Consider the following 9,092-nt stretch of genomic DNA (forward strand, 5'->3'; position numbering starts at 1 on the left):
TGAAGGACTTTTAAGCTCCCACTGCCTCTTGTTAAAATGAGCCAGAAAGGTGTTTTTGGAGGAGATTTGTGGGGATCAATCATGCTAAAGAGTGGGGGAATGCATCTCTGCTGTTCCCCTTTGGGGGGGAACAAAACCTTTATGTGAAGTCATTCAATGGCTATTCTACTTTAATGCCACCCTTCAATACACAGCTTCAAGCCCCCTGTAATACTATTTCTAGTAATAAAATCCAGTAAAACTGATTGAATAAGGGAGATGATCTAACCACTTACTAAGTAACACACAGTTCATTTATGTATGTCAGATAGGACTAATTTGCATCAGTGTTTGATTTAGGGAAGTGCCTGGTACCAGAAACCCCAGTTAAAAAATGTGGCATTTGGTAGTGGAAGGTTTTCAAGGAGGTTAATGGGAGTTGGCATTAATGTGCCAGAACAGAAGAAAGATGTAGGTAAAATTAAGTATTACTAATAGGAACATTGGAAAGATTTGTACAGACTATCTAGTGCATGTTTGGTTGAATTTCTGTGTGTAATCAACAAAGTACTCTCTCATCCAGAGAGAACTTTTCTGTTAGCTTGTTCAGACATTTTTTAAAAATCCTTTTTTGATTGTGGCAAGAGAGGGCGGACTTTTTATATCTCGGCTGGTAGCATGATGATATTTTGCAAATGTGTCTTTATCTAGTGGGGGTGCATCAGTTCCCCTAGAATAACTTGAAATCAACACTTTCAAAGCTAACCTCAGATGTGAACCTTAACCTGTCTGCTGCAATTGGGCAAGGAGCCTGCTTTAACAAGGGCTGTGTGCCAATTGTTGTTCAAGAAATGTCCCTGTGGTTGCTCCACTTTAGGTGTTTGTGCACCCCTGCCTTTCTAGTTGGAGATTTGCAGTAGCGGTACCCGGTTGGCTGGGCACGCAAGGCAGCCATCTTGCACTGCTTCAAACGGCTACCCAGCACGCACAGCCAACCACCCCCCAGTTCCGTCTCTGCCGCTGTTGGCTTTGGTTGGAACAACAGCAGCACTCGTCGCCCATGATTTATTTTCAGTCTGTGCGTTCCTCTGATATTCAGATGCATTTTATCTGGACTGTAGCTTGCTATGGATTTTTTTTGATTTTCTTTCATCTGTGGTATTGCCATTTGTTCCTCATCTCCCCAATTACAGCTCCTGGAACTCCCGTGGCCCCATCCAATCCCCCCTCTTCTTCCTGACTGCCCCCCAGGACCCCTGGCCCATCCAACCACCCCTTCCTCCCTGTCCTCTGACTGCCCCTCCCCAGGACCCGTGCTCCCATTCAACCCCCCTGTTCCCCACCCTCTGACCGCCCCGATCCCTATCCACACCCCCACCCCCTGACCACCCCCACCCCGAACTCTCCTGCCTTCTATCCAACCCTCCCTGCCCCCTTACCGCGCTGCCTGGAGCACTGGTGGCTGGCGGCGCTACAGCTGTGCTGCCCAGAGCAGCAGGACAGCCAGCCATGCCGCTCGGCTGGAGCCAGCCATGCCACCGCACAGCACAAAGCACCGGGTCAGGCCGCAGCTTTGCAGCTGCCCTGCCGCCCAGACCGTTGCACTGGTGTTGCAGTGCGCTGAGGCTGCGAGGGAGGAGGAACAGGGGGGGAGGGGCCAGAGGCTAGCCTCATGAGGTAGACGCTCAAGGGCCGGGCAGGAGGGTCCCATGGGCTGGATGTGGCCTGCAGGCTGTAGTTTGCCCGCCTCTGACCTATAGCTAACTGTGCTCCTCACTCAAAGATCATTCTGCATCTTGGGGGGTGGGCGGGGGTGTACACACAAGCCTTTCTCTGGGGAAAATCTAGATCTGAATGTAGGTCCATAAAATGTACCCCTTGATGTTTCTCCATTGCCTATCCCTGCTTTTATTGATCACTCTGTTCTTTGTTCACTACTTCGATAGTCGCCACATAGTTTTTCCTCTCTAATTCCTGATTTCAGAATTCCTTTATGTGATATTAACTGTCTTACGGAAGTGGAAGCATGGTTACTTTACAATGGACACTTTCCCCATTAGCTGAGGCTACCGGTGGTTGGTATTGCAATTTGCACATTGCAGTGTGTGAAATAAGTTTGGTGTCACGTCCAACGTCGTTACAAGTGGAGTTTCGCTGTTGCTGAATTCATGAAGTGTGTTACTCTGTATAACTCTGTTCCTTTTTAGACTAAAATAGGGTAATTGGTTCCAGGAACATGCCAAGCAGATCCATTTTTCAAAACTCACACTTGGTGCTCAGAGGCATTTCTTCCAAATGTTCCGATAATAAAACCCTTTATGGCTTAGTGCTTTGCACATGTTATACATCTGGCTGATTAGCCTGTTGACTCCTTGTTCTTCCTTCAAAACAGGACTTCTTTGTATATTGATCAAATAGCTCTCATCGCTCATTTTTTATTTTCAGTCTGTGTGTTCCTCTGATATTCAGATGCGTTTTATCTGGACTGTAGCTTGCTATGGATTTTTTGGTTTTCTTTCATCTGTGGTATTGCCATTTGTTCCTCAACTCCCCAGTTACAGCTGCAGACATCTCTGCAGAAGGTTCTTTTTCTTCAGTGCAAATTCTGTAGCCATCTACAGCTCTGGTGCCATTACCTCCTCACCTTCTGAATCTTCTAGCACTGCTGTTTTCTTCACTAACTTCCCTTTTGCCCTTTTTTAGATCTTTATTTCCTTTGACTCTCTTACACAGCGTTGTCACTTTGTGCCCTTGGCTCCCTTACATTCTTTGGTGACTTGTTCATCTCTACCTTTCAAACCCTCTTCCACTTCCTATATATTTTTCTCCTCTGTTTTTCTGCCAGGAATTTTAAGGTATTTTAAATCTTCCTTGAACGGAAGTTGTTAATTGCATTAATTACAGGAGAAGCTATACGTCCTAACCAGTCGAAGGAGCCCCAGAGCACAAATATGTAGCCCAAATATGGGTGTTTTGTAATCCATTTGTGTAAGACTTCTTTTTGTGCAGTAGTTTTCTTCTTTTTTTTAACTGGTTTATGAAAGTCGCATTGTTCTGAAAGGGCTGCTCATTACTGTAGCCCTTTCTGTGCTGGAGATTTGGGGCTAAATACTGAACCACTTGGGTGTGTTTGACACCCAGCATTGGAACCACCTCTGGAATAAAAGGCATCAAGGGCTTACTTCACTAGGAACGCACATTGAGGTTAGCTGCCTTGCTGTAGCTTCGCTCTCTTTTCCCTAGTGAAGACACAGTTTTATACCTTCTAGGGTGTACATCACGTTAGCTAACCTGAATGTATATTCCTAGTGTACATGTACCCAAACCAGAATGCCTATTAAGTCTCCTTCTGTCTTTGAGTGATTGCTCATGTCCATTCCAATAGTTGTGCTCATTTGCCGCGTGCACGATCGTGGGAAGGTTTTACTGTAGCAGTACCTGTTGGGGCGACTGTGGAACCCCCTGGAGTGGCGCCTTCATGGCGGTGTATATAGGTCCCTGCTGACCCACTGCCTGCTGAGTTCCTTCTTACCACCAGTGACAGTCGTTGGAGCAACTAGTCTCTTGCTTTGCAAGTGTTTTCTGGTGTTTTTCCGTGTACATAGTTATTACTTTTCACTAGATCTTGAGTTAGTTTTATTAGTTAGTATGTTTAAGTTGGGAGGGGGTTCCCCCCACGATATTCCTCCATCACCAGGGCATGCTGCGGCTCCAGGGGGTTTAAACCATGAGAGGGGTATGGTAAGCCTATGCCCAAAGGGGATCTGCATGTTGCTTGTCTGAAGTGCTTAGGAGAGGGTGTGACGAACTGGGACTGCTTTTAATGTTTCTTCTGAATACTGTAGGGTTGCCTCAGTTTCCCCTATGCATTTGTTAAGTCTCTAGGAGGTGGGATAAGGGAGTGTAATTGTTGCAGAGCAAAGGGCCAGTGTACATAAATGGCCAACACTGTCTCCTGGGAACTGATGGCCTGGGCCCTTGTGCCCTGCAAGGTGATAGCTAAAGGTGTTGGAGAACAAAGGAATCAGGTGACCTCCTGGCCCGGGAAGGGGACAAAGCACAGAGGAGGAGGGGCTGGAGAGCAAATCAGTTTGGAGCTGGCTGGGAATGTGGAGTGAAGTGCAGACATGGTTGTCTGGCTCACTGCCCCCTAAAATGGACCCGGTTTGAGGGGTCCTGTTCTCTGTAGCTACACGCTTTGTTTTGAACCATGTTCCTGTCATCTAATAAACTTCTGTTTTACTGGCTGGCTGAGAGTCACGAAGTTCGGGTGCAGGACCCTCTAGCTTCCCCAGGACCCTGCCTGGGTGGACTCACTGTGAGAAGGACATGGAGGGGCAGAGGGAGCTGAATGCTCCAACGTCAGACTCAGGAAGGTGGAAGCCATGTGAGCTTCTTGCCCTGAAGACAGTCTGCTCACAGAGAGGAGACTTCACCAGAGTCCTGACTGGCTTCGTAGGGAGCAGTTCCAGAGCATTGCCCCAGGGACTCCGTGACAGAGGGCCATTTGCAAGACAAGTTCACCGTTTGCAGAGGATTCAAACCCAGAACTGAGAGAGAGAGACTATCGCCTCAAGCTCCTCTTAATGAAGTCCGTGCTTTGGCCCCAACTGGTTCAAGAGTCTGCACTGGCAGCCTTAGTGTCTAGCGCACCGGCCTCTGTGCGGGACACCTCAGCACCAAGGAAGAACTCACATAAGGAGCATTGAAGGCCACTTCCCTGCGCAGAAGGTTGGCTCATTGATACAGCACCATTCACAATCTCTGGTGCCACACAAGAAGGCGACGGCAGAGTGGAGCCGCTCCCCTGCCAAGAATAGTAGGCAGGACTCCAATGTGGTGCGTCCCACGTGGCCCTCCCCACGCTTCGACTTATCACACAGGATCACAGCAGACTGCAACATCCCAACCTGGAGTCCCTCCACCTCATGGCGTCGAAACTCCATGGCTGAACCCGCTTGAACTGCAGTATTTGGACTCTGTTAGGGAAGTTCTGTTGGGAAGCAGGAAACCCTCCACTCGCACAACGTACCTTGGCAAAGTGCTTCTCCATTTGGTCCCTACAGAAAAGTACGTCTTCGTCCCCCACCCCCCTCCCTCAGCAAGTCTCTATTCCCCTTGTGCTGGATGACCTCTTGTACCCGAAGTAACTGGGACTGGCTATATCTTCTATTAAGGTGCACCTGGCAGCCATCTCTGCCTTCCACCTGGGCGTGGGGGGCAGGTCAGTCTTTGGCAATCCCCATGGTGGGCTGGTTCCTTAAGGGCTTAGACAGGCTTTATCCCCAGATGAGGCAGCCTGTTACCTAGTGGGACCGTAACCTGGTTCTTTCCAGACTTATGGGCCCCCCTTTCGAGCCACTGGCAACCTGTCCCTTATCCTACCTCTCCTGGAAGGTGGCTTTTCTGGTGTCCATAACATCAGCCAGAAAGGTCTCTGAGCTCAGAGCACTTGCTTCTGAGCCCCGCAACCTGGTCTTTTACAAAGACAAGAGGATGAAAGGGCTCCCCGTTTCAACCAAGCATATTTAGTCATGGATCATGTCCTGCATCAAAATGTGCTATGACTTAGCTAAAATTCCAGCCCGGCCATTAATGGCGCACTCCACAAAAGCACAGGCATCATCCGCCACATTCCTTGCGCAGATCCCTATCCAAGACATATGCAAGGCAGCAACGTGGTCTTCCATCCATCCCTTCTCTGTTGAAATTTATGTTGCACAACGCCATCACCCAACAGACGAGGGACGATGCGGCCTTTGGCATGGCAGTCCTCCAATCAGCAAATTGGTGAACTCTGACCCCTTCTCTGTCGAAATTGCTATGGAGTCATCTATTGGAATGGACATGAGCAATCAGTCGAAAAAGAAAAGACTGTTACCTGCCTTTTGTAACTGTTCTTCGAGATGTTTTGCTCATGTCCATTCCAAATCCTGCTCGCCTCCCCTCTGTCGGAGTATTCTGGCAAGAATGAACTGAGCTGGCAGCGGGTCGGCAGGGACCTATATAAAGGCGCCACTCCAGGGGGCTCCACAGCCGACCTGACTGGTACTGCTAGGGTAAAACCTTCCGATGATCATGCATGCGGCGCGTGCACACACCTATTGGAATGAACATGAGCAATCACTCGAAGAACAACAGTTACGAAAGGTAGGTAACTGTCTTTTCTTTGGGGAGTTCTTCTGTGAGTCTTATGGCTTATCTGAAATCTCCCCCTGGGACACGATAGCACCCTGTTGAAATGCTGTTAGGGCCAGGGGAAGAGAGGCTGGCAGCATGGTTGGCTTTACCAGCCTAACTTTTCTTCTGTCCACCACAACCAGGCTGGATACTTTGTTTTTGCTTTTAGTTGACTAGCTTGCCCCCTGCTCGAGATAATGCATGGGTATTACATTGGGTTCAAACATGCATAGTCCAGGAAAGGCTGCCAGAAGTTAATCTCTTGTCTCCTGCTTGGATTTTAGATTGACTGACGCAGGTGATGTGGAGAAAGCTGCAGCTGAATGATTTTGTTATTGACTGCTCTGGTGTAAAGAGGTCACTGTACTCAGGACACAGGGGAACCTGAGAAGAGCAGGACTGTCTCATTCTCACTCCTCTGCAGATCCTGTTACACTTAACCCATGGGGTTGGTGGTTGGGCCTCCCTGGTGTGATGGCCACCAGTGGGCACCACTTCACGGACTCCACCAGCCTTCAGCACTGGGCTGAACCCTCTGTGATTAACGTTTTCTTATTGTCTTTCAGCTGGATGAAGCTGTAGCGGCTGCTCATCTGGATAAACTGTGCGTGAAGCTGACGAAACTGAGTGACAAGCAGGCCAAGTACCTGGGATTGCCGAAAGAAGGGCCCTTCAAGCCAGACCATTACAGATACTGAGCAGCCGGTGCTACCCAAAGAACAATGTGCAGGGATAAAAATCTTCCAATGCTCTCTCCCGTGTGTTGGGATTCTGAGAACAAGCCATTCCCCTTCCCCTTCTCCCCCCACACCCACTCTTAAACAGGCATGGAGACTCTCTAGTAAAGGCATCATCCTCTCTTTGAACCAGTTGTTTAGCTAATGCATTAGTCGAGCAGATCCCATACACACTCGTATTGCCTTGTAATGTGACGGGGGCTGGGTTGGGAGTTCTAAAACAGGGCTCCTAGTCCTTCAGATGTGCACTGCTAGTAACCTGCAGTCTGGATATGGGAACAGGCTTAACCAATAATAGTGAGGGTTAAGCAGTGACTTGTAACAGAGACGGTCCTCTGGTTCTGTGCAGTAGTTGATGAAAGCTGGATGGATGAGATAAATACCCGGTGGGCCCTGGGGCATTCCACAGCACACTGTGTCCCCTGAGGTTAGTGTGACACTTCGTGGTTTGCTTATTCTGGGAGCAGCCTGGCTACTTAATCAAAGATGTTAGTCTGGGAGTTGATTTCCTGGGTCTGGTCCAGCTGCCTCCATCCCTCTGTATTCAGCCTCCCTCGTAATTCTAGAGGGGCGTGGGTGACTCAGCAGCCTTTTCATTTGTGATGTGATTGGCTCCGAAGGCTGTCGAAGGGGTGTGTGGAGGGGAGGATATTTGGTTCTCTGAAACCACCAGTAGTGTGCTTCTGCCCTGACTTGGCTTTGTGAAGTGATGACGTCTGATGTATCTTGTGCCTGTCATGGTGTCTTAAAGCGCTTTTATTAAAAACCCACAACTGTGGTCTGATATCGTTCTGGTCCATGCGCCGCGGGAGGGAGAAGTCTCTCTTTCTGTGCCATGGCTGCATCTGTTTTGTCTGTTTGCACTGCGTCACACAGCCCTCACAACCCACTCTCACTCCTATGTCAGTGTGTGTCTCCAGGTACTCTTGTTAGCTCTTCATCATAACTAACTCAAACCATTCACGGTGCAGGCCACAGCACAGTGGCTGGGCCGGAGCTGCTGCTTCTAGCTGTAAATCCTTCAGCACTGCTGCCCTTAACCCCTTGCATCTGCCCAGAAGACATATGAATCTGGAGAACGAGACCTGCTCGCTCACTGTTGGCCAAGGCAAGCCTTCCTATAGCAGTGGTTCTCAAATTTGAGCCGCCACTTGTTCAGGGAAAGGCCCTGGTGGCTGGGCCAGGCCGGTTTGTTTACCTGCCACGTCCCCAGGTTCAGCTGATTGCGGCTCCCACTGGCCGCAGTTCGCTGCTCCAGGCTAATGGCTACGGAAAGCGGCGTGTGCCGAGGGACGTGCTGGCCACCCTTCCTTTTAATCTTCTCATTACAAGTGCTCAGTGCTCCCAGTTTGTGCTTTATTGTGACTGTTCCACATTTATATTCCTACGCCATATATATAACATATTCCTTTCCTAAATGCAAGGATAGGAAGGTAGAGCCTAAATAAACCGTAACAAACCAAGCTCAGTATGCTGGGGTTATCTACTCTTAAAATCACTGACTCCTAGCTCACAAAGGTGCAGGAGAGAGAAACCTACATCACCCCTCCAGCATAGTGCCTTCCTAGGGGAAGGAATATCCACCACACAAAGGTGGTAAGGTTAGATTCCTATGCATAATCTCAGCTCCTACTCAAAGGAGGCCAAATGTGAAATAGAGCCTCAAAACCAAGATCACCATGGACAGGATTCATTTCTTGCATGAGGTTCTGCAACTTTGTGAATCTGCATGTTACAGTAGCAGGAAACAAGACCAGCAGGTTTGTATGAATAGAATAATGCTGGAGCACCCACAGAAAAACATTAGTGGATGCTTAGCATCCACTGGCAGCTAGCTCCCTCCCTCCTTGCACCTCCGACCTGCTGGCAGCTCTGCCAATAAACTCCTACCCTTCCAGTGCCTCTCGCCCACTGCAATCAGCCAATCCACAGCATGCAGGAGGTGCTGGGTGGGAGGGGGAGGAACAGGAGTGGGGTGTGCTTGGGGGAGGGGGTGGAACAGGATGGGAAGAAGTGGGGTGGGGACGAGGGCGGGGGGGGGAAGTTGGATGTGGCCTTGGGGAAAAGGTTGGGTGGGGGCAGGGCCTGGGGCACAGCAGGGGCTTGAGCACCCCTGGGGCCTGGAGGAAGCCTGTGCCATTGTGTGAGTTTGACAAATCTCAGAGGAGGAGGGTCTTAATTATTCCCACTTAAAAA

General features: G+C 49.4%; 1 protein-coding gene across 1 annotated transcript in view; it reads left to right on the forward strand.

Annotated features, from left to right (window-relative positions):
- The window catches only part of AHCY (adenosylhomocysteinase), a 50,562-nt gene extending 42,888 nt beyond the window's left edge, over positions 1 to 7,674 (forward strand). The window contains exon 10 of the mRNA XM_032780888.2: positions 6,726 to 7,674. Coding sequence (XP_032636779.1) covers positions 6,726 to 6,857 — 132 coding nt within the window. The 3' untranslated portion in view covers positions 6,858 to 7,674. The remainder of the gene's footprint in view (positions 1 to 6,725) is intronic.
- The last annotated feature ends 1,418 nt before the right edge of the window (positions 7,675 to 9,092 follow it).

Source organism: Chelonoidis abingdonii, chromosome 14 (genome assembly GCF_003597395.2).
Source record: "Chelonoidis abingdonii isolate Lonesome George chromosome 14, CheloAbing_2.0, whole genome shotgun sequence".
NCBI classification, from domain to species: domain Eukaryota; kingdom Metazoa; phylum Chordata; order Testudines; family Testudinidae; genus Chelonoidis; species Chelonoidis abingdonii.